The 25140-nt window shown below is 44.9% G+C and overlaps 1 protein-coding gene across 1 annotated transcript in view; it reads right to left on the bottom strand.

Moving 5' to 3' along the window:
- NOL4L (nucleolar protein 4 like) overlaps positions 1 to 25140 on the bottom strand; it is a 207865-nt gene that overhangs the window by 134569 nt on the left and 48156 nt on the right. Inside the window, exon 4 of the mRNA XM_036749788.1 lies at positions 6900 to 7055. Coding sequence (XP_036605683.1) covers positions 6900 to 7055 — 156 coding nt within the window. The remainder of the gene's footprint in view (positions 1 to 6899; positions 7056 to 25140) is intronic.

Genomic DNA, 25140 nt, shown 5'->3' with positions numbered 1-25140 from the left:
AGGTCAAACATCTAGTAAATAGAATATCGACTGAAACTCCAAACCTCTGATTCCAGATTAGTTTGGAACCCACACTACCTGTTATAGCTAGAAAAGACCTTTAAGGACCATCCAGTATAACCCTCTCATTTTATAGATGAGGAAATCAGGTCCCAAAGAAGTTAAATGATCTGTTCGACACCATAGAGCTAGTAAGTAGCTCAGATGGAACTGCAACCCAGGTCCTCCCTCCGACTTCAAATCTAATGATCTTTCCACTCCACCACCTTTGTTTTGCAGGGGCAGGGCTGGGGGGTGAAGTTGTGGGGTGGAATAGGGGAAGGGGAGGTCACCAACACTTTCCAGACCCAGACGGGTCTCCACCAGGGCCAGGAGTGGTGTCAATAGCCTTTCTAGCCCACTGGGAGGACGTGAGCCAGAGGACAAAGCAGTGCCAGCATGCTGCAGGGAGAAGCAGGCCTTCTGGCTGCCTGCCCCACCGTGGGGATGCGAGTCATGTGCAAAAGGCCGGCAAGGCCCCCGAGCCACTGGAGGGACATGAGGAGAGGGGCCCTAGCCCAGCCCTGCGGAGCAAAGACAGCCCTGTGGGAGACAGAGAAGAAATTCAGACCCCACCTGGGAATCAGGGGAGTCTCCAAGACTGTGACAGGCAGAACCCTGTCCCCCAGCTATCCAGACTCTCTCCTAAAAGGGGCAGTAGAAAGTAGGGGAAAGACCGCTGGATTTTAGAGTCAGAAGACCTAGATCTGGGCCCTCCCTCAGCTACATCCTACTTGTATGACCTTAGGCAAATCACTCAACCTCTTTGGGGGTCCTTATGTTCCTAAAATATATATGAGGAATGTGTTTGTATATGAAAGAGGACTGGATCTCTAGGATTTCTCTCCCAGCTCTCAATTCTAGGATCCTACGTATGCTTTCCTGCAAAAATGTCAATCTTCCTCACATTTTTTTTTTCTTTGAGGCAATTGGGATTAAGTGACTTGCCCAGGGTCACACAGCTAGTAAGTGGCTGAAGCGACATTTGAACTCAGTTCCTTCTGACTCCACTGTGCCACCTAGCTGCCCCACCACATTTCTATAAGACACTAGAAGTAGGTTTACTATCTCTGTTTGACAGCTAGGACAAATGAGTAAGGATAATTTTTTTTTTTAAAGATTAGACAGGGACTTTATGGCAGAAGAAAGAGAAGAGCTCCAAATCTTCTGATTCTCAGTATGAGGTTATATACAACCTGGCACATAGTACTCCCTTCATAGACATGTTTGTTGAGTTAAGTTGAACATATCTAAAACATTAGTGTGAGAAAGGACTTATGCGAGTGGAAAGAATTCTGAATTTGGAGTCAGGAGAACTCAGTTCAGATCTTGGTTCTGACAGTTACAAGCTTGATGTGAAACTGTAGGCAAATCATCTAACCTCTTTCTGAGTCTCAGTATCCTAATCTGCAAAATGGGGATAGTAACGCCAATGTTACCTATACCTCTCAGAACTGTCGTGAGGCAAGGGCTCTGCCAACAAAATGCTAAGTAAATCTGAATTATTACTATTACAGAAGGGGAAACTAAGGCCCAGAGAGGCAAACCAACCCCTGGGTCATACAGAAAGTGAGTAACAGGCAGGGGAGACTCAAAGTCCCCTGTCCTAACTCAAAACCCTGTTCTTTTCCACTACACACTGCTGCCTTTTGTCTCCTCGCCCCCATCCCCCGCCCCGTGAATTTGTCTCTCGTATTGATTGGTTTGTTTTATTAGAATCTGAAATTGATTATTCGGTTTTTCTGTGTTGGCCAAGACTCTATCTGCAAGACTGTGGGGTGTTAAGATGTAGAGCTGGAGGAGACCTTACCTGTCATCTAATCTAACCCTTTCATTTTACAGATCATGAAACTTAGGCCCAATAGGTTCCCTTCTTTAGTCCAGGTTCTGCCCCTGATGAAGTTACAAGGGCACTGCAGAGACTTCTTACAAGTTGGCTCCAGGCTGCCTGTAAGCACCCCTAGCCTGACCTGAACAGTAGATGATGATGCCCCAGGAGCCCTGGAAGCTCTGAAGCTACCTCAGAGGCTTAGCTTTGGGGCTGGGCAATGTCACCACCCGGCAATACCCAGGAGTAGAAGAGACAAAAACAGGTTTACGCCCAACCCTTGCTGCAAAATAAAAGCTCTAAGATCCTTTCCAACCTCCACATTCTATGTTCTAAGGGACCTTCCAACCTTCATATTCCGTGTTCTAAGGGACCTTCCAACCTTCACATTCTATGTTCTAAGGACCCTTCCATGAATAACATTATATGATGCTAGATTTAATTTGTAAACTCTTTTTAAAGAGATCATGGTATTTAGAGCTAGAAGGGATTGGAAGAGATTGAATTTAGAGCTCAGGGCTGAAAGAGACCTTAGACAGAGTGCAGTTCCAAACCCTGAATTTTACAGAAGAGAAAATAGAAGCCAAGAGAAAGGGAGTTGCTTGCCCCAAATTCCACAGCTAATTGAGTTGTAAGACTCGGATTTGAATCCAGGTCTTCTGAATCCTAGACTAAAGCTCTTTCCATTACACCATGAAGAGATTAGTTGAGATAGCATTACATATTTTGATCGGTATGCCTAGGGAGTTGGGATTTGGTTGAATTTATTGATGTAGGTAAAATTGTGAACATATAGGAGGGGAAAAAGGAAAAAACAAGCATGCCCACAGGTCTATAAAATGGCTTGAGTGAGTAAAGTGTGACAGGTGGAGAGAAGGAGAAAAAAGAGAGCAGAGTAGTTAAGAAAATGATGTGCTCCACCTAGCATCCTTCAGGCTGACGTGATATTGAAGGCCTGGGCCCCACGTAGAGCTCGGCCTTGGCACTGTTGCTGAAATTCCAACTCTGTGTGCAACCCAGTTGGACCCTTGCCAGTCATGTGCCAGATCTAGGTAGGACAATAGGAAGTAGAGCATGTGGGAAGACATATGGAGGCTAGGTCCCCAAAAATGTGGAATCAAGGACGAGATAGTGGCTAGACCTATGGCAGCTTAGTGTATTGAGAAAAAAGAAACACTTTAATTTGGAATGAGAAGATCTAGGTTCAAATCTCAGCTCTGTTAAGGGCTACCATATAACCTCTACTGCATTTTGGTTTCCTCTTCTGTAAAATGAGGGGCTTGGACTAGATGACCTCTAAGGTCTGTTCTGATTCTAAAATCCTACAGTTGTATTATTCTACTGATTATATACCATGGAATAGTGGAAAGTGCTGGACCAAATGGGGAAGCCTAGGTTCAAATCTTGGTCCTGCTGCTTACTAACAGTGTGATACAAGCTGTGCGTAGACCAATCCTCTCACCTGTAAAACAGCATTCATCGTATTTACACTACCTATAGCTCACAAGGTGGTTGTGAGGGAAGCATTTAATTTACTTAAACACGATATACATGTGAGCTATTAGCAGCAGCATCAACAAAGGGATAAGGGTTAGATTAGAGATGACCTCTTGATATCAATCAGTTTGTTCCTGAATCCAAACTGTCCTGGATGGTCCAGGATCAACTAGGCGATAAGTTCCAGCCCATAAGCACCATGAACAAAGAAGAAGACTGAAACTTTCAGGAGGGGGAATACAGTACCTTCTGAGTGCTAGGCACAGAAGGGCATGCGAGACATAGTGACAGCCCAGTACTGTAAGGAAAAATGTCCTAACAGAGCTAAGAGCGGAATGAGCTTCCTTAAGCAGCTAGAAGAGGGTTCTCCCTTCATTGGAGGTCTTCAGGCAGATGCTGCAAATGTTGTAGGAGGTATAGGGTTTTTTTGGTTGTTGTTGTATGGTTTAGACTAGGTGACCCCTGACAAACTCCAAAATGCTGTAATTCTGTGACACTTATAGATAATTCCCAATAATTGTAAAAGCAGCTCACATTTCTATGGTGCATTTCCCACAATTGTAGGTAATGTAAGTGTTTCATCTCCATTTTACAGATGGCAAAATGGAGGCTTGAAGAGGTGACATCACTCGCACAAGTCACAAAGTGAGAAAATAGCAAAGCGGGAATTAGAACTCAGAGCTTCCAACTCCAAGTTCAGAGCTCTTTATGAGATGTGGTCCTGTTAATCAATCCAAATTAGACAACAAAAATAGTTAATATTTATATAGTAATTTAAAGTTTGCAAAGTACTTCATATATATGTATGCATATACATATGTGTGTGTGTGTACATATACTTACATGTATACACACACACACTCATATCTTAACTCATTATTAGCCCAATTCATTATTATCCTCATTTTACAGGTAGGGAAATGAAGGCTAAGAATTTAAGTAACTTGTCCAGGGCCATACAGCTAATAAAAGTCTGAAACAAGATTTAAATTTAGATCATCTTGATTCCAGATCTAGCATTCCACCAACTGCCAAAGTACCTCTGAATTCAAAAGACCATCAGACCTGTCAGTAGGCTGAGTAGGGGAAAATTTAGGATGACCTTCCAAAAACCACTTGACCACAAAAATTCTATTTAGCCTATAAAATGCATGTTAGCTCCACCCACACTTACCAATGTCAACCTCCTGACCTCCTTTTACTACTACCTATGGCTAAGCATATCTGTCTGACTTCTATAATAATGACCATTTGAATTCTCTCTACAAATACTAGCCCAAAAGGGAAGGGACAAATATAACCTTTTCCCCACAGCTTTCTGCCTAGTCTGGGAATCAAAAATCCTGGGTCCAAGTCCCACATCCATCATTAGCTTGCTATGTAACCACGGGCAAGTCTGGTAACCCCCACGGCTGTCAGTTTCCTCATCTGTGAAGTGAGGTGTTTGCTTGTTGAACCAGATGATCTCTAAGCTCTTTTCTGGCATTCTGTCTGCCAAGGTTCCTTCTAGCTCCCATGTTCTAAGGTCCATATGCTAAGACCTTTTCTAGTTCAGATGGTCTATGTTCTAATAGTTTCTGGTTCCATGATTCTTGTCAGGCCTTGCCTGGGTTTCTCAGGACCTTGCATATAGGCTGGGGTCTATTATCATGAATGATTTAGGTCAAAGTTCATCTCCTAAGAAGAGAAATAAGCTAACAAGTATGTGGATAAAAGGAATCAGGTCACAAAGGGGAAATGGTCACCTTGAAGAGTGAATTCAACTGTACAATACTGTTCTGGTGCTGTTCACAGAAGTAACTCTAGGAAGTCCTGAAATGCCGAAAGAGGCAGAATTGAATTCACAATTTGGCAGGACTTGGTCAAGCACACACAGTCCACCCGTTTTTCAGAAATCTGTCCCCTCTAAGGGGAAGACTCTCTTTCTTCTAGGGTAACAGCAGGAGGACAACCATATCCCCTGTACTGTGCAAAATCCACGCTGACATAGGTACTGGCTTTAGGGTAACCCGACAAAATTGATAACCCTTGGATTTTTTTGACAGGAGATGAAAGGGAATCCAAGCACATGGGACTTTCTGAAGGCTCAGATTGGATGTCCCATTCTAGCCAGGCTGGCTCCTGGCAATCTTATTCTTAGTACTATACCTTCATTCACATTGTTCTTCATCATAAAAATAACACATTTATGCAACACATTGCAGTTTCAACGTGTTTTATATCTATTGAGTGATCCTCAAAGTTGGAACTCCAAGTCTGATAATCCTCGCTTTATAAATGCTGTGACTGAAGCTCAGAAAAGATTTAGACCAGCTTGCACAGCAATTAAGGGACAGAGCCAGGATTTAGACCCAGATTTTCTGACCCTGCACCTATTTGACCTCTGATGATCTCTCACCAAAAATCAGCCCCCTTCGTAATGCAATTTTATCTGCCCTTCTGGGTCCAACTGAAGTCCTGCTTCCTCCATGAAGTCTTCCCTGCCTACTCCAGCCCTCACTGGCCTCCCTCTCTGAAATCCTCCACCACTAATAACTTATGTCAATCAATTTAGCATAATGTCTTATATTGTTTGCTATTGCTTAGTGTATACTTGTCTCTCCAAATAAACTGTGAGTTCCTTGTGGGCTTCTATTACCCCTGGAGTGCCTAGAGAAGTGCTTGGCACAGCATCTGCAGAGTATGCTGACCTAGTAAGATATATATATATGAGGCCTTGGTGAGTTTAGGTTTTTTCCTCCACCATATCAATCATTATGAATTATGGAGCTTAGTGTCTAACCCAGAAGAGAGAAGGCCATGATCTGGATGAGGGGAAAAGTAATGGCAGCATATAGCCTTGGAGGTCATTTAGTCTTGCTTTTATAGACAACACTGAGGCCAAGAGAGGGCATCTAAATAGCCTAACATCACACTGATACTGAGTAGCTGAGAGAACAGTGTGGTTCAGTGGCAAGGATGCTGAGGACCTGGGTTCAGATCCTACAACTGTCATTTACTGTACCTCCATGACCCTGGACAAGTCACTAAACCTCCCTGGTCCTCGGTTCCCTCATTTATAAAATAAAGGGGATTAGACTAAATGGTGTCTACAGCCACTTCTAATTCTAAATCTGTGAGCCTCAATTGCCCAGAAGAGATGGAATTTTCTCAATCTTTATTTTATGGAAGAGGAGACTGAGACCCAGAAAGGGACAGTAAATTGCCCAAGATCACCTAGGTCATAAGTGGCTCAGCTTGAATTATTCTGACCTTCACTTTTTTAGAAGAAGAAATTGAGGTTTCTCTCCCAAAAGGAGGTGTGATGTGCCCTGGGTCACACCCTGAGCCAGCCCAGTGATCTCCCCAGTGCTTAGATCCCACTTTCTATTCCCATCCCCCTCCCATTTTTCAAACCTCCTGCTGCCCTCTGTGCCCTTGTCCACATGCTCCCTGCTCTGCTGAGGGGCTGTCTCCTTCTACATCAGATCCCTCCTGCCCGGGGCCAAGTCTGCGGCCTGAAGCTTTGAGAGAAGGCAAGGAAGCAAAATCTCACCGCTCGGTAGGTTTTCTTCTGCCCAGCATGCTTGGGGGTTTTGCCTGGCTCTGCAGAGCTCTCCACATGCATGGAGTAGATGATGTCAAAGAAATCTTCCACCACAGCTACCCGTTTCAGAGAGATGCCCTCAGGCTCCGACAGTCCATCTGCCCCCTACAACAGTGTGGGCAAGCTGAGTTAGTATCAGGGATGGGTGACAAGGGTGATGAGATGGGCCTGAGGCTATTATGGTTGGAGGGAGGGACAGGCATAGTTCTCCAGCCCTGAAATGCCTTGAAGAGTGGGGTCTAGGGGGCAGAAAAGGGGAGGGAGAGGTGCAGTGAGGGGTATAAATTAAACACTGCTCCAGGGAGACTGATATCAGAGCTCGGGTGGCTGCAGCTGATGATAGGAAAGTCTACCAGTAACAATGGACCTGGAAAAACAGGACAGGGATAGATTCTGGGCCCCAAATTTAAGAAATGACATTTTCCATGATTTAAGACATACTGTGCCAGACTTAGTGGAGGGGGTTTGGGGGGGGAGGAGAGGAGGAAGGAGCGGGAAGAGAGATGGGTCTGGAGTTGCATACTGCGCCAAGACCATCCCAGAAGTCCCTTGGGGAGTAAGGTAGGGAAAAGGAGGGAGAGATGGTTGGAAGGATGCAACCCCACCAGGCTTGTGCCAATTAGCAGGAACCTTTTACAGCAGTCCCAGGATGGAGGCCCTAGGGAAAGGAGCTCAAATCACCTGGGTGCCTCCTCATCTCTCTCCACACTGGCCTTTCTGAAAAGCTACCTCCACAACTTCACTCCCCCAACCCTCATACCTCCCCCCGAAAGCAGCTGAATGCCAGCAGCCTCACCAGGGCTCTTTGTGTGTGAAGATGTAGGTAATAACAGGCTGTTATTAGGCCACGTGGGGGGCTGAGGGGGAGGGATGGGGAAAGCACGACCACTACAGCAGTTCTTATCAGGATCATTCTTGTGGTGTCAGCCGGTACTGGCAAGGTGTGCCAAGATGGAGACAGCATCCTTCAATACCAAGGCTCCCTCCCTCACATAAAATCGGAACTTTGAGGATGGTTGGGGACTGAGAGATGCAAAAGACATTGATTTGTGGCAGATGGGACCAGAATCCACGAAGGAATAGTTCCTTTGCAAGAGGTAAAACCAGTTCCTTAAACCATATTCATAAATGATACAGTAAACAGATATGTTCACACATGTACATACACACATACAGGCACAGACACATAGGTATTTGTAACACATGCACAGGTATACATCATCCCTGTCTTCCTCCCCAGGAAACCTTCAGAGTGGGTCTTCTATGGGTAAATGGGCCTGGGAGAGAAGGGAAGGGGGTTGAATTGGAGAGGACTTGGGAACGAGGAGAGAAAAAAAGTAGGTTTCCTGATTATATCAAAATGTGAAAATCTCTTCGATGATTTTTGTTCTGATCAACTCCATAAATGACGATGACAGTGCTAATAATAATATTATCTTCCATGGGAGCAGATTGCTTTATGTCCATTCTCTCACTTGCTCATCACAATAGCTCTATGAGGGAGTGAGGCTGGTCAGGTGTAATTACACCCATTGTACAGACGAAGACTCTAAGATGCAAAGAGAACGAGGTCACGGGTTTTCTGATTCCTAGGCTAGTGCTCCTTCCACGACCCCATCATGCTGTCGCAGGGCACTCATTTAAAACAAAACTTAAGATTTTATTTTAAAATACTGCCCTCCCCCACCAGCTCAAGTTTACAGCATTTAATCTTTGCAAGAAGCATGTAAGGCTTATCATTACCGCTTTACAGATGCAGAGGCTCTCCGAAGGTCATAGTTAATGTGGCAGTATGGATTTGAACCCAGATGTCTCTGGCTCCACACCCAAGACTTTCCCCCCCATACCACGCTGCCCTTCCATGGAGAGAAAGCATAGAACAGGACCAGAAGGAAGTCTGGAGATCATTTAATCTAAAACCCTCAGCTAACAGATGAAGAAACTGAGACTCAGAGAAGGAGAACACTCCCCTCATGTCACTTTTAGTATAAAACTAGTAAGTGACAGGGCTAGAGTTCAAGCCAGATGGTAGAGGTCACCAGGATAGTGGAAAGCATTATAAGCTATGGAGTCGCAGGACTTGGGGTCAAATTATTCCTGTGACGTTCTCTTTGTGATTTTGGATGATTAAAGTCACTTCCCTAGGCCTCTGTTTCCTCATTTAAAAATGAAGGCTCTTAAAAAAAAAAGGACCCCAGATCTAAAGCTGGAAAGGCCCTTAGCAATTGTCTAATGTAGTCCAACCCCGCTATCATTTTACAGATGAGAAACCTGAAGCCCACAGGAAGAGGAGTATCTTCTTCTAGGTCACACAGCTAACACCAAAGGTAGGATTTGAACCCAGATCCCCTGACTCCACAGTCAATACTCTTTCCAGTGTACTGTGCTGTTTTCCCTAGGGTTTGACTTGAGAGCCTTTGAGGTCCCTTGCAGGTCTGGATCTCTGATTCTATCATCCTCCAGACTCCAGCTCCAATGTAGTATTTGCTTGCACCCAGGAGAGAAAGATGTGGTCAACGTGGGATGGGAGGAGCTTGAAGCTGAACACCTTGGATCTAAAGCAGGGCTCTCTGAACTGCACAGTTTTGCAGAACACATATTCAGATAGCGACCCATCATCCCACAATCTCTCTGGCCCCACTTCAACGACTAGTCACTGAATAACATTTGGCTTACGCACGTGAAATCACAGAATCTATCTTTAGAGAAGCAACAATTTTTGTTGTCGTTCAGTCATTTTTCAGACATGTCTGACTCTTCATGACCCCATTTGGGGTATTCTTGACAAAGATCCTAGAATGGTTTGCCATTTCCTTCTCCAGCTCATTTTACAGATGAAGAAACTGAGGCAAACAGGGTGAAGTGACTTGCCCAGGGTCACCCAGCTAGTAACTATCTGAGGCCACATTTGAACTCAGGAAGATGAGTCTTTCCAACTCCAGACCCGGCTCTCTATCTACTGAGTCACCTAGCTGCCCCGTAGAAAACAACAGTGCTATTATGGGGAAAGCAATGGAGGCCTGGATTCTAGTCCTGACTCTGTCACTTACTAGCTGTGTGACACGTGACAATCACTGGACTCCTCTGGCCTTCAGTTTTCCTCATTTGCACAATGGCAATAAGTTTTACACTGCCTGCCTCAGAGGAATGTTATGAGGATCAGACAAGATGATGTGAAAAAGCATCTGTAACCACAAGCACAGATGTGAATTATTATTAATAATAAGCTCTTCGTATTTCAGTTGTATACCATGGACGTCACACCTCTTTGAACGAATTTTCACAAACTTGATCTGTAACCTATCATCACAGTGAAAACATTCAAACTCTATGCTTATCTAACAGTTTACACTACCCCCCAAGACACTACTAACTTTCATTTTCTAAGCCTGAATTTCTTCCTCTAGTAAACGAGGAGGTTGGAATGGGATGCTCTCTAAAGTCCCCTCCAAATCTAAACCTATTATCATTTCTAGGCAGGAGCAAGGTAGTCTGATGGGGAGAGGCTACAGGGTATGTATGGTAAGTAGAAGCCTGGGCTGGGAGAGAAGAGCCATCACAGGGTATGGTGAGAGGAAGCCTGGACTGAGAGGGAAGAACACTTGGAGTCCTCACTGTGTTACTAACCTGCCATATGGCTTTGAACACATCACTTCCCCTTTATGAGGGGTCCCTAGAAAAGAAAGGGATTGGACATGAGAAGGTCTTGAATATCCCTTTCAGCTCTAGCATTTTATTTGTCTATGAGAAATCCAAAACTCTACAGCTGGCCTAAAAGGCTAGCAAATTTGATGCTGGAAAAACATTCAGTGGACTGATTTCCAGTAGGCCCTCATTAACAACACAATCTCTATTCCCTTGAAGTTCAAACTTAGGGTCCTATCTATAATCAGCCAATCTCAACTGCCAAGATGCTGCACAGGAAAAGAGATGATCGCCTGTGGTAACCAAACCATACAAGGGCTACAAGACCAACACCTTAAATTGTCTTCAAACAAACAGAGCACCAGTGAAGGTTATACAGCTGCCACAGTGCATTTGGGGACCACAATTTTTGAACCCTAAATTGGAACCTCTGTTTGGAAAGAGGACATTCATTTTAAAATGTCTTGTGAAAAACATACTTTCTTTTCCTGGAATCAAGAAAGTCCCAAGAAATCTAGGATGGATAGATAGTCTCCATAAACATGCCCCATGAAGTCAAAGTTGAAAGACAAGAGTACTATGCTGGGTAAGATTTTGGGTGGTCTCCAAGGAAGAGAAGAATCAACAGATGTAACAGAAAGAGAATCAGACAGGGCCAGGAAGACTGGTTTTCCAGTTCCAGCTATCTATGCCTTTGGGGTTGGGGGTGGGTGGGACTTAGGGCACATCCCCTCCCCTCTTTGGGCCTTGGTTTCCTTCTGAAGGGATTCAACCAGCTGATCTGCAAATACCAAATGATGGATTCAGAGCTGGGAGGTACCTTAGAGGTCATCTAATCCAATCTAATCTGAGACCCAGATGGGGCATACTAATCTGCCCAAGACACTGGAGTGATAAGTAGCAGAGTCAGGATACAAACCTAGATCCTTCCAACTCCAAATTCAGTGCCCTTGCCACTATAACATATTATGATCTCTAATGTCCCTTCTACTTCTAATGTCTCATGGCAACACAGTCAACTCTATGGCAATTCAAGGAATTAGTCATAAGACAGCAATACCTTTGGCAAAAGCTGCATCTAAGGAGGAGATAATCATCTTCACGCTAAAGAGGCTGGAAATACTTATCGCTACCACTAGCTGCAAACAGTCACAACTCCTGGACACCTAAGGACAGTAGCTGGGGGAACAAAAAACACCTTCGCTCAAGCCCTGGGATGTTTTTCCGAACCAACTCACTTCTGTCTTGTGCCAAAATTAGTTTGATCTGGATCATGCCCCTGAGCTCACTTGGCACCAGCACTTGGTACAGTGCCTGGCACATAGTAGGTGCTTAATAAAAGTTTATTGACTGATTACAACTGCAATGCCAACTCTACTGCATTAGCAGGTCAGATGAAAAGATGGGACAAAGTTGCATATTTGTGACACTATATAAAAAAAATAAAAAGCAAAACTCCCCACACTAATATTCCAAGAACTACACCTTCCCTGCCTTGTTTCCCATGATTTCAGTTCATGTGTTTCATATTCCAGACAAACTGGATGGTCTCTCATACCACATTCTTGTTCTAATCTCGGGGTCTTAGTTCACTGAATCCCATGTAGAAGCACACACTTTTTCTTCCTTCCAACTCTGCCTGTTGAAATTCCCCCATTTCTTCAAGGACCAGTTCAGAGGCCATCTTCATGAAACCATCCCTGATCTCTCCAATGGAAGTGAGTTCTCCCCCACTTAAGTTTTTCTTAACTTTTAAATTAGTTCTCTATTGTACACTTATCACATCCTAATTTATATCATACCTGTTTAGAAGCTTTATATTTCCCCTTTTAAATAAGATCCTTGAGTACTGAGATTCTCATTAATTTCTCTGTTCTCAATCTATTATTATGCTATATACCTAGTAGGTGCTCAATGCTTCTTGGGTTGAATTATTAGATTATTCCTCTGAGTTAAAGAAAAACTCTTAATGTGGAGACTATTTTACCTACCCTTCCCCCCAGTAATATCAGACAAACTTGGATCAATAGAATCATAGCATAGTACAGAACTACAGAGCTGGAAGGACCCACAGATCATAAAACATCAGAGTTAGAAGGTTCCTTGGAATGGTAGCATCAAATTCAAATAGAAACAGGGACCACTAAACCATACATAAAGACTTAGAAAGTCACATATTAACATTACCTATGTTTTACTGTATTTTTATTTATTCTGTTAAATATTTCCCAATTAACATTTTAATCTGGTTCAGGTCATACTTGGGGTCTCATGTGACCTGTTTGACAACTTTGCCTTAGAACATAGAATGTTAGAGCTAGATGGGAGGTTAACACACTAGAAGGACTAGAATTTAAGAATACTTCAAAGGAACCAGCATTGATTTGCATGTATTAGAGATAACAGGATGAACACTTTTTTCAGGATAAAATTATAATATTTGCTTATAATTACTGTATCAATATATGTATGTGCATTGGGTAGAAATTATAGTAAAATTATTAAAAATCATTTTAAAATTCGTGTGTCAATGGACACAATTGGTATACCTGGTCCTTCTAGACTATTTAATATAATCCCCTCATTTCATATAGTATTAAACTGATGTTCAGCCAGGTTTTTGTTTTGCTTTGATCTTTTAGGAGTCGGTGTAGTGACTAACTTGTTTTTTAAGATCATCAACCACAGAGACCAGCCAATTTCTATTCCAAACATTAGTTGAAAGTAATAAAGAAAGGTACAGAATGACAACTGAAAGTAACATTTTAAATATTCTCAATATCTCAATAATCTTAAGGCAGGGCAAGAAATAGTAAGGATATTAACACCAAGGATAAATGTAGACTTCGAAGTCAGAAGACTGAGGGTCTTGGGGCTCTACCACTAATAGAACCCCGCCATTGCCTTTAGCAAGTCAGTCTCTTGTCTCTAGGCATCAATTTCTCCATCTCTAAGATGAGGGCTGTAGACTAAATGACTTCTAAGTTTCCTTTTAGCTCTGATATTCTGCATTCCAAGGCCCTTCCAACTCTGACAATTCTGTTCCCAAAGCTCCCTTCTGGGAGATCATGGGAGAGTGGATAGAGCATAGAGACAAGGAAGACCTGAGTTCAAGTCTCACCTCTGACAAACACTGATTGTGTGGCCTTGGGCAGATCACACTTCCTCTCAGTGCTCCAAACAACTGAAACTATAAATCTCAGAACAGTTTTAGATAGGACCTAGTAGAAGTTTCTTCACCAGGTGATCGCTAAGACAATTAAATCGTGGGTTCTATCCAAAACAAGTCCTTTCTGTATTCAGATCAGAGCTTGGGAGATATTAGTCTATAGGCTCCTTAAGAGTAGGGACTGTCTCTTACCTTTCTTTGTATTCCCATCACTTAATACAATGCCTGGCACATAGTAGGAGCTTAATAAATGCTTGTTGACTGACTAACTGATCATGAAGTATGAACCCATTCAGAGCTCCAAAAAGATAATACCATCCTTTAAAAGGGAGAGGGTGGGAGGTCCTATTTGTACAAAAATATTTATAGCAACTCTTTTTGTGGTGGCCAAGAATTAGAAATTGAGGAGATGCCCATCAACCAGGGAATGGCTGAACAAGATGTGGTATATGAATGTAATGGAATACTACTGTGTTATAAGAAATGATGAGCAGGTGGATTTCAGAAAAACATGGAAAGACTTACATGAACTGATGCAAAATGAAGTGAGTAGAACCAGAACATTGTACACTATCGTACAATGATCAACTGTGAATAATTTAGCTATTCTCAGCAATACAATGTAGCAAGACAATTCCCAGGGACTCATGATGAAAAATGCTATCCATATTCAGAGAAAAAACTGATGGAGTCTGAATGTAGATTGAAGCATACTATTTTTAATTTTCTTTATTTTTTTCATGTTTTTTTTCTTTTGGTCTGTGTCTTCTTTTCATAACATGACTAATATGGAAATATGTTTGGGATGAGTATTGTATAACCTATATCAAATTGGTTACCATCTCATGGAAAGGGAAGGTAAGGGAGGGAGGAAGGAAATTTGGAACTCAAAAAATTTTTTAAATGAATGTTAAAAATTGCTTTTACATACAATCAGGAAAAATATTATTTTTTAAAAAGATAATGCCATCCTTTAGGAAAGCTTTCTTTTTAAAAAATTAATAATGTCCTCAAATCATTCCATCTTCCACTCAAGCCTTCCTCTGCTGTCTCATTGCAATGTGAAGGTGAGCTTGGATTCTCAAAGGCTATGCTAGTGTGGCTCAAGCTTTTGCAGGTATGCTCATAGTAACGAGCGGTGTGTCAGCTGTCCAAGGACCAGCCTACCTAAGTGTCAATAGGTTCCTCACCAGAAAGTAGTAACCAACAAGGGATGATATTTTGGTCACATCACCTCCTGGGGATTATCTATTTAGGTGCAAAGGAATTGTAATGTCCAGTTAGAAGAATTAACCAATACTGGTGAACTCACAGCTCTTTTAAAATACTAAAGAATTATCTTTCCATCAGCCATGCAGGTCAATGTTCCATCTCTCTAAAACTGTAAAGTTAACAGAACCTCATTGACTAAAACTGGCACAAATTCAGTCAAAGATTTCTAAATAAAGGCTTATTGTGGAATTCTGTACACTGCAGAATCAAAGAATGTTAGAGATGAAAAGCACTTTAGAGACCAAATAGTTCAATCTTCTCAGTTTAAGGAAACTGAGGCTGAGAGGTTAAGTGATTTGTCTAAGGTCACATAACTTAGTAAGCGGTAGAATTCAAACATGTGTCCTTCGACTCCAAATCCAGTGTTCTTTCCACTACTCCACATCGTCTATATAGTGAAAGAATTAGAGGAGCTTTATTGGCCTATGACTAATAAGTAGCTCCCACACATATAACATTTAGAAAGTATATAGATTCATTTAACCTGAGTGCTCCCAGTCATCGCTCAAAGCCCATAATTTTCAGAGCAGGTGCCAATCTGCATTGGAAAAGGGAGTTCCTCAGGAGGAGATCCCTAAGCTGATGCAATCATAGGTCTGGTCAAAAATTTAAAAAAACCAAAAAACCAAAGAGGCTTACAATGGGATTTCCCTGAAATAGTCCCATGAGTTACAGAGTAGAATTATCACCCATTCTCAGAGCTGAAAAGGAATGAAAAGCTCCTTCTTACTGGAATACTGGAATACTGGCAAGTTTATTTCCTCGAATACCTCAAGTGAATGATAACTCACTACCTCTGAGACAGTCTATTCTGACTTTATTAGATAGATCTAATGGTTAGGAAGTTTTTCCTGACATCAATACTAATTTTTCCTCTTTGCAACTCCTCTGCCCCACCTCCCCCACCAAAAAACAAACGAACCAAAACCTCTTTCTGGTTCTGCCCTCTGTAGCCACAAAGGACTAATCTCTCTTATATGTGACAGCCCTTCAGATATTTGAAGATAATTATTATGTCGCCACTAAGTATTCATTTCTCTGAGCTAAACATCCCCAGTTCTGTCAACTGAACTATCATTAGCTTTGTGTCACAGATGAGGAAGCTGAGGCACAGAGAGGGTTAATGGCTTGCCCAGGGGTCATGTAGCTAATAAATGATGGAGCTGGGATTTGAATTCAGAACTTCTAAATAGCAGGTCAGTATTCTTTACACTACCCTATATATACTTCCTTCCAATATTAACCAAAGCATTTACTGGCTACATTCATTCATGCCTTAAAAGTGTCTAGAATCTGAATCTTGTCAATCTCTTCATGTAAGCCAATTAAATGGCTCTCTGACCTTGGCAGCAAGGAAAAGCCCAACTCCTAATAGGCTACAATTCTGTCCTTCTCATTGGGCTCTAGAAGTCACTCCCTGGTAATAAGTTACGCTCTTAGAGAGGCAGGTTAACTGTTCCAGGCCACTAGGGTATCATTCAGTGCAGCACAGTCATAGAGATGTGAAGTTTATTTCTTCGAGGAAGGACAAAAGTTTGTTTGGTTGGCCCCAGCTAAAAAGAGAGACTTCTCAACTGGGGCAGTACCTCTGATGTAGGAAAACACCAAAGAGAATTTCCTTGGGAAATGTGATTTTGGCACATTTCAAATTCAGCTCACTGTCAGGGAAATTATTCAAAGGGATTGTACTTGGGGAGAAAAGCCAGCCAGTGGGGAAGGCTCTAGAGCTAGAGCCTTTGGCTACTGCTAGTGTCAGAGCCCCAGCCTTCAGGGGGCTGATTGCACAAGCAAATGTAACCACATCACTTCATCACAGTGAGACCAGGAAGCAAATTTATAGAGATTAAGAGGCAAAGGCTACTATGCATATTATCAGTGGGCTACCTTCAACCCTGGGGAAGGGGGGAGGTGGGGCTTGTATCTCCCTTCCCCCAAACCACATTTTAATAAAATCATCTTGGGTCAGCAGGATGGGGGTTCTGGCAGCTGCTATTCCAGGAGAGGGTGGCCTACAGAGCTGCCTTCTCATTACTATAGAGCTAAACGGGGCCAACAGCAGGTACAGGGAATGTGAAGCTAAGGAGCACATGGTCAGGTTCTTGGCCCATTGGCCTCAGAAGGAAAACAAGGGGTGGGGAGGAAGCCCAAATCACACTGATCTGATCTGTAGAGAAGAGTGGAGTGATAAGAGACCAGAAACACTCACTTGGTCGAAAAAACACCCCTAACCAGAATCAGGGTCATCATCAGCATTCCCAGAAATTCTCTTCCCCAAAATACAAAATGAGAAATGAAATATTTTTTATTATTGAAAGGAGTGTTTGTTTAGCGGAAAGAATGCTGGACAAGAATCCAGAAACCTTGGAGCTTCAAGTTCTTTCATGTCCCCTTTGGCAAATCCATTGCCTTTTCTGGATTTCAGTTCTCCATCTTTATAAAGAATGGGCTTGATTAGATGATTGCTAAGATTCTTTTCCATTTTAAAACTCTTATCAACTTTGGGTCCAGGATGCCAGACCTTGTCAAGAAAGAAACCTCAGTCTACACACCCATGTTGTATGACCTCGAACTAGTCATTTCAATTTTTTGAGCCTCACTTCCCTCATCTATTAGGAATAATGATATCTGTATGCTCATCTCATTCATAGGAGCTGTCCTGATGGAAAAAAAAACCTTTGTAAAACTTAAACCATTCTAGAAATGAAAGATTATTATTCCTTTGCCTATGTATTTCATGGAATGTAGATTTAAGGCCAAAGAGAACTCCAAAATAAACGATCACACCAGAATTTTAGAACCCCATAATTTTTATGAACTCTAACTCTTAGGGAAGAAGGATGAAATGATCTGTTCCTCTCCCTTTTCTTCTCTCAAAAAAAATTTTTTTTTAAATTAAAGCACTATCTGCTGGCTCAATTTAGCACCTGCCTCTTCTCCATCCCTTCATACAATCTCCAACTGTTAGTGTGAGAGCCTTCTTCTCTGCAGTGCCCGCCATCTGGAACAGCCTTCCCATATTCCAAGTCCTCCTTTATGCCTCGCTGAACCTCCATCTTCTTTCAAATCACGCCTGGACCAAACTGCACACCACCAGCAACAAAGGAAGGTGGCAGGAGCAGCCCCCAAATAACAGGCAACACCTTACAAGAATTTGGGAGTCTCTCAAGGAGCTCCCAAGGTTCCTGGTAGCTTGTTTTCATCAGTTCTCACAGGATTCTCTGGATCTCGGCAAAGTCGTGGGGGGTGGGGGTGGGAGGGGGAGAGAAGGGGGGAGCGGAAGAGGGGAGAGCAGGTATCCAGGTATCCAATTCCTTAGAGGAATGGGGTTGGATATATGCAAATACTATTATTAACTTACACCCTCGCCCCACCTCCCATCCCCCATTCCCCAATATAACAGATGGAGAAAAGGAAAAGTTAAATTTCTCGGGCTAGGCCCTAGTCAAGCTGAGGCCAGAGCAGAGACTAGAATTCAGCTCAGTCCCATGGCCCGCGGGGGTTTTGAGGGCGGGAGACAAACGCACAAACTCTTCCTCAGCCGCGCGGAGGGAGGAGCTTCAAATCAATGGGAGGTGGGAGCCGGGCCGTCCCGCTTCTCGGAACCCCGCTCCGGTTACCTTTTTGTGGCGGGGGAGGGGTGAGGGCGATGCTTGTGTAGGAGTCTCAACGGCAGTATGTATATCCAGTGACTTTGGAGGAAGAGTGCAGAGGACCTTCCCTCACTGGCATTGGGGAGAAGGAATGTAATTTTATTTTTTGGGGGGGGGGATGAGGAGGAGTGGGTGGAGGAGGAAAGTATATCCAGAATTTTCTGTGGCCAGAGAGCCAGTACTTTTTAGGAACTAGCCTGGGAAGGTTCGTGAGAAAATACCCCCCCACACACATACACCCTGCTCTGGGAAAAGATGTGAGACGTGGGATGGGGGAGAGGGGGAGGGGGAACCGCGGAGAGACCAAAGCGAATATCTAGGATTTTCTATGGAGATACATTCAGGACTTTGGGGGAGCAGGGGTTCAGAAGACATTAGGCCCCAGTTCAGCACTGGAACGTGGGTGGGAGGGTGGGGAGTGGGGAAGAGAGGATTTAAGACCTCTTTTGAGGGAGGGCTGTCATTTGCATACACCTTCTCCCGGGTTTCCCGGAAAAGGAGGAGGAAGCGAAGGGAAGGGGGGAGGAAAGTGGAGGGAGCCAGCCGCACAGGGGTCAGCCCCCGGGCGGCTGAGCGCTGCCCCCCACCCCCGCCCCCACGAGGCCGGAGCCGGCCGCCGGCTCCGGGCCAGCTCCCAGCGCGTCCCGCCTCCCTTTGGGGCTGGGGGCAGGGGCCGGAGGAAAGAGCCGACCGCAGGCGATTTAAAGAGCAGCCCCAGGTGTCAGCTCCCTGCCTCCCCAGCGCCGCCCCCGGGACCCCCGCTTGGCCAGAGCCCCGGCCGGTTGCGGCTGCTGTCGCCGCCTCCTTAGGGCCGGGCGGGGGCGGTTGACCAGCGCTCTGCCCCAGAGCGGCACCGGGCCGGGGGAGGCACTGCCCGAGATGGGGGCAGAGGGGTGCGCCAGATCGCGTGCGCGGGGTGAAGGGTGCCCTGGTCGACGAGGGCGTGCGGGGGGGTGAACAGCCCTGCGTGGGGATAGGGAGATGTCCGCGGGACAGCTCCACAGGCGCAGCTGAGGTTGTCCTGGATGGCGAGGGGGAGCGCGCCACAGCGGGGAGGAGGGAGGCGGCCCGGCGGTGGGGGGGTGGGGACTGCGCAGCTGGACAGAGCTAGCCACGCGAACCCCCGAGGGTGCCGAGAGCTGGGAGGTGGGGGAGGAGGAAAGGGAAGGGGCTTCGGGATAGTTGCGGGGGCCCGGGACCATCAGGGAAGGGGGGGAAGAGAGATACGGGACAGCACGGGGAGGGGACTCTGACGCCTTCCTGGGGAGAGCGGGCGGGCGCATTGGGTACAGGGAGCAGCGGACTTGGGACACGCCGGACATCTTGGGAAAAGGGGAGGAGGGTGGGGCGGACGGGGTGGGGGCAGGGGCTGTAGATTACCGCTCCACGAGCCGCCTGGGGTGCCCAAAGTGGGGAAAGGAAGGGGGTTGGGAGGTGGAGGGGAAGGGGGCGGGGGCGGTGGGACTGCAGGACCAGCCCCTCCCAGGCCTAAAAAGCCCGGCTGGAACCGCGGGCTCCTCTCTGGCAGGCAGGTAATGAGGGTAACCATGGCAACCCACCAGAGGAAGTGTATTCTGCAGGAGACGTTAATCCCCTCTCCCCGGAGCTGGGACAGCCTGACTTTTCATTCTCACACAGTAATTAGATACCAGCTGTCAGTGTAGGGCGAAGGCTCTGTGCTTGTGGACTGGCTTGGGGCTGGGGGTACACAAAGGGTGTGGGAGATGCATGAAAGGTTCGGGGACCCTTTTCGGCAGGGGAGGGGTTTCCTGGAACTTGGTAGAGAGAGGGGGTGACTGTATGGTCCAGGCAAAGAGCCAGCACTGGGACGCTTCTCTTCTCACTTGCGCACACCCCTCTCACCTGTCTCTTATTACATATTCAAAATCCCTCCCATCCCATCCCACGCACACCTGCTGTTCTTCCAACGTCTCCAGGATTCTGCCTCACCTGTCCCCTTGGCTGCAGAGGCTGCTGCTCCTACAGCATTAAAGCCTCCTTTCCCGGACACACCTGCTGTTTGCCCACCTACTGCCTCACCCCTTCTCTCCTCACCATCCTACCGTCCTTGCCCCTCTTCTGTGTACCCGCCTGGAATCTGAAGGAAATCGAGTCTCCCCACACCCTTCTTCCTGCTAATTGGGGCGAATCCCTGCTATATCCCAAGAGGACACACCCTGGGGTTTTTTTTTTTTTAATTCCTCATACAATGTCAAATCTGGAAGGGGACTGGAAACACAGAATGTAAGAGCTGGAAGGAATCTTAGCACACAATGTTAGAGCTGCGAAGGACTTTAGAGATCATCCAACCCAACCTTCTCATTTTACAGAGAAGGGAACTGAGTCTCTATGAGGTTAAGTCCCAGGGTTACGTAGTGAATTAATGACACAGTAAGGTTGGGAACTCAACTCTCCTGATTGTCAATAAAATGCTCTTTTCAAATGCAACCAGGTTGACTCCCCCTTCAGTGCCAATGAGTGGTCTGTTCCAAAAATGCCCTGAGAAATCTCTCCAAGGAATTGGAGCTCAGGGTTAGCTGTGTGACCTTGGACAAGTCACTTAACCTGTACAGACCTCCATTTGCTCTGTAAAAATGAAGGAGTTGAATTAAAAGAGCTGTTATAACTATAAAGGTCTATGCTTTGAGGTCGTGAGCATTTGCTCACGAGATCCCTCCAGAGTAGTAGAATTTCCCCTATTTTACAGATGAGGAAATGGGTACAGAATGGAACTACTGTGTGACTAGCCCGGGATCACACAGCTAATAAGTGTGGAAATCAGGGAGTCACGTCCCGAGGTCTTGAACTCTGGTCTTCTGACCCTGTCACCAGCTTTTTCAACAACACCAAGCTTCTCTTGGTCCTTCAGGCTTCCTAGCCAGTCTTTTCTCTTTGGGAATGACTAGCATAGCAGCTCCACCCAGTGTTTTGGTCCAGGAGATTAACCCCCTCTACTCTCAATGGGGATGTGTGTTGGGGAGGGGGGGGACAGTAGAGGAGAACAGCCCTTAGAGGGACAGGAAGTGCTGAACAGCAAGCCTCCTTATTTCTCCTCATTGTGGTGTGTCTGGCTGGGGCAGGCAGGCAGGCTGTGGCTATCTGATCCCTTCCACACTGCCCTGTCCGTGACCTCCCGTCCCTCCCCTCCTGGGCCCAGGGTTAGCTACCACCCTCAGAAATAACAGGACGCTCCCTCTTCCAGGCTGAGAAAATCCAGGCAGCCTCCAGGGAAATGCTCAATGACCAAGAGTAGATGGTTAGGTTGCCTTCTGGGGAAACTCTGGTTCTCAGACTAGAAAAATCCTGTAGCTTTAGGGAATAGGTGCCGGGTCAGAAACTTTTCTAAGGATTGTTTAGCCCTCAGCCTTTCCAGGAAGGTAGTAGTAGCTCAAGGCTAGGGCCAAGAGCCTTCTTCATAGTCAGCCTATTTCCTGCCTCAGACCCCTCCCACAGATGTTTTCTTCCTAGGCTGTTGCCTAAATTTGATTTTTGGGAGGGCGCAGCCCAAAGATAGTTTAAAAAAAAAAAAGCTGGGCTTTTTCTTATTTCTTCCCTTACCTAGCTCTGTGACCCTGAACCCCTTGTGCCTCAGTTTCCTCCTCTGTAAAAAGGGGATAATCTTGCTACAGCCCCAGATAGGGTTGTAATTTGGGCCAAATGAGAGAATGCATATGAAAGTGCTTTGTAGCCTTTAAAGTGCTATTTAAATGTAAATTCTTATTTTTGTGGGTGCTACAATTAGATTGACTGTATCTAGGTCCAAGCTAAGTGGTGTCAACTTGTCAACTTTCTAGACAAGTGCTAGAGACCTTTGAGGGTAAGGAATAACAATTTAGCTATATATCCTATTGTGTGACCATGGAAAAGTCCATCCTGCACTCTGGGCCTCCTTTTTCACATCTGTAGAATGGGAATGTTGGGCTACATAACTGCTAAGGCCCCTTCTAGCTTGAAAGTTTGTTATTTAAACAGAGGCAGAAGAGTCAGTCTTGAGCTCACTGCCAAGAAAAGGGGTAGGGACAGCTTAGTACATTTTGACACCTAGAAAATACAATGTAAATCTTGTGGAAACCAAAATGCAAACTAGCTTTTATTACTACATTTGGGTGAAAAAACCTGGTCTCTTTTTTCTAGAAGGATCATAATTCAACACCTTGAGGTCTCTTTTTTCTTGTTTTTGTCTTCTTTTGTCAGGATGGTAACTTAGTGTAGTAGATGGAGATCTGGCCTGAGATCAGGAAAAACCTGGATTCAAATATTGAGCAAGTTACTTAACCTCTCAATGCCCAGAATTACTCCTGCAAGGGGCAGCTAGATGGAGTAGTAGATGGAGCACTGGCCTTGGAATCAGGAGGTCCGAAGTTCAAATTCGGCCTCAAGACACATTACAGCTGTACAACTGGGCAAGTCACTTAACCCAGCTTGCCTTAGGGGGGAGAAAGAGTAAATTGTAGAGAATATACACAGATAGGAGTTTCTCACCAGGTGAGTTTTTTTTTTAAATAATCATAATAACTAACCTTTCTATAGTGCTTTAAGCTTTGCCAAGCACTTTATACACATTTTCTCATTTGATCTTCCAGACAACCCTATGAATTAAATAGTACAGATATTATGATCTTCAGATGAAGAAACTGAAAATAAGAGAAGTTAAATGACATGCATAGTCACATAGATAATCAGTGTTTGATAGAAAATTGAAGTTCCAGTTTAGCTGGAAGGCACTTTAGAGATCATCTAATAAACCACCTCCTTGTATAGAATCAAGGCCTAGAGAGAAATGATTTATCCAAGGTCACACATCTAGCAAAAGGCAGGATATGAACCCAGGTCCTATGACTACACACATCTTTCCACTTCGCCCACTGTAAGCTTTTATTTAGCACCTAGAAGCACTGAGGCATAATGGAAAGACCACAGCATCAGGAGTCAGGAGACTCAGTTTCTATTCCATCCTCCGTCAATGCTGGCTATGTGGTCTTGGAAGAGTTGCTTGGGCTCTTTGGGTCTCTGTTTTCTCATCTATAAAATGATCTAGCTCTGACACATGGTCTATGTTCTTTTGCTCATTGTGCTTAAGCATCTGCTCTACTGTGTGTAAAGTCCTCCTGTACTAGACTGAGATAGAAAGTAGATAAGATATAATTCTTGCCCTCACAGAACTCATAGTATAACAGGATAAAATACAAACACAGGTGACTATAATATAAACAATAAGACATAAGTACATTAGAAAGTGTAGCATTAGAAACGCTCCCTGAGATCCTGAGGGCAAGGTCATCACTGGGGTCAAGTTCTATGGTCTCTTCCAGCTCCAGACATCATCATAATCAAAACGTTCACATTTCTACAGCCCTTTAAGGTCTGCTAAGTCATTTCCTCAGAACAGCTCCATGAGGTAAGTACAGCAAATGTTATTATCCCCCTTTTCCAGATGAATGAATAGTTTCCAAGATGTGAAGGGTCCCGTCTACTGATAACACAGCTAGCAAATAAATGTCTCCTTGGGATTTGAACCCAAGTCACCTAGGACTCTTGGTCTAATGCTCTTCCCACTGTATTTTTTTTTCATTTTCCTTTTTTTTGTGGGGGGGAAAGACAGGGCAATTGGGGTTAAGTGACTTGTCTAAGATCACATAGCTGATAACTGTGTCAAATGTGTGAGGCCAGATTTGAACTCAGGTCCTCCTGACTCCAGGGCCAGTGCTCTACTCACTGCACCACCTAGCTGCCTCTTCCCACTGTATTCTAAGATCCGCTTCATGCCTCACATTCTTGGTTTATCTATTCTAATATTCTATTCATCTTGGATACTCTCCCTTACAAATACTCTACCCCAGGAAGCTTGGGCCTCGTTCCTGGGATCAAACTGGTGGCTTAACAAAGCTTTGCTAAATAGACCAGAAAAGTGTAAAAATGGGCATTCACGATTTCTGTGACTCAATGTCCCTGAAAGATGAGACTAAGGGCCCCCCTGACCTCCCACGGACCAGCAGTCCCAAGGAGGAGAAGCTGGCCTTCAGTTTTATCTTGCCTAGAGGGGCTGGCGGGGAGGGGGCCTTGGGGTTGCTGTTTCTCTGAAGCTCTGTTTAACTAGAGATAACTGACTGCTCTCCTTGCCCTTCAGTCTGAGGGCTGATACCAGCTGAATTCAACTTCCTGTCAATAAAAAGCCACTTCCTGCCAAACTCAAGTAGATACAAGACTTGTTTTCTGTCCACAGAGCAAGCAGCCGCACGGTAGAGCCCCTACACATTCTTTCCTTTGCATCTGCCCTGGGGGGAATCAGGCAATGGGGGTGGGGGGTGGGGGGGGAGGAGCTCCGTCTGTCCACCTCACCCAGAGCCCTAGCTGTCCTAGCCCCAAGGCAGGGCTGTCTGCTTCCTGCCAGCCTGGTGGCCTTCTGTCCCACACCAAAAGAGGTTCATTCTGTACCTCTCCTTCATCCTTGGGA

This window comes from Trichosurus vulpecula, chromosome 3, assembly GCF_011100635.1.
Source record: "Trichosurus vulpecula isolate mTriVul1 chromosome 3, mTriVul1.pri, whole genome shotgun sequence".
NCBI lineage: Eukaryota > Metazoa > Chordata > Mammalia > Diprotodontia > Phalangeridae > Trichosurus > Trichosurus vulpecula.
This window is presented reverse-complemented; position numbering and strand designations above follow the sequence as displayed.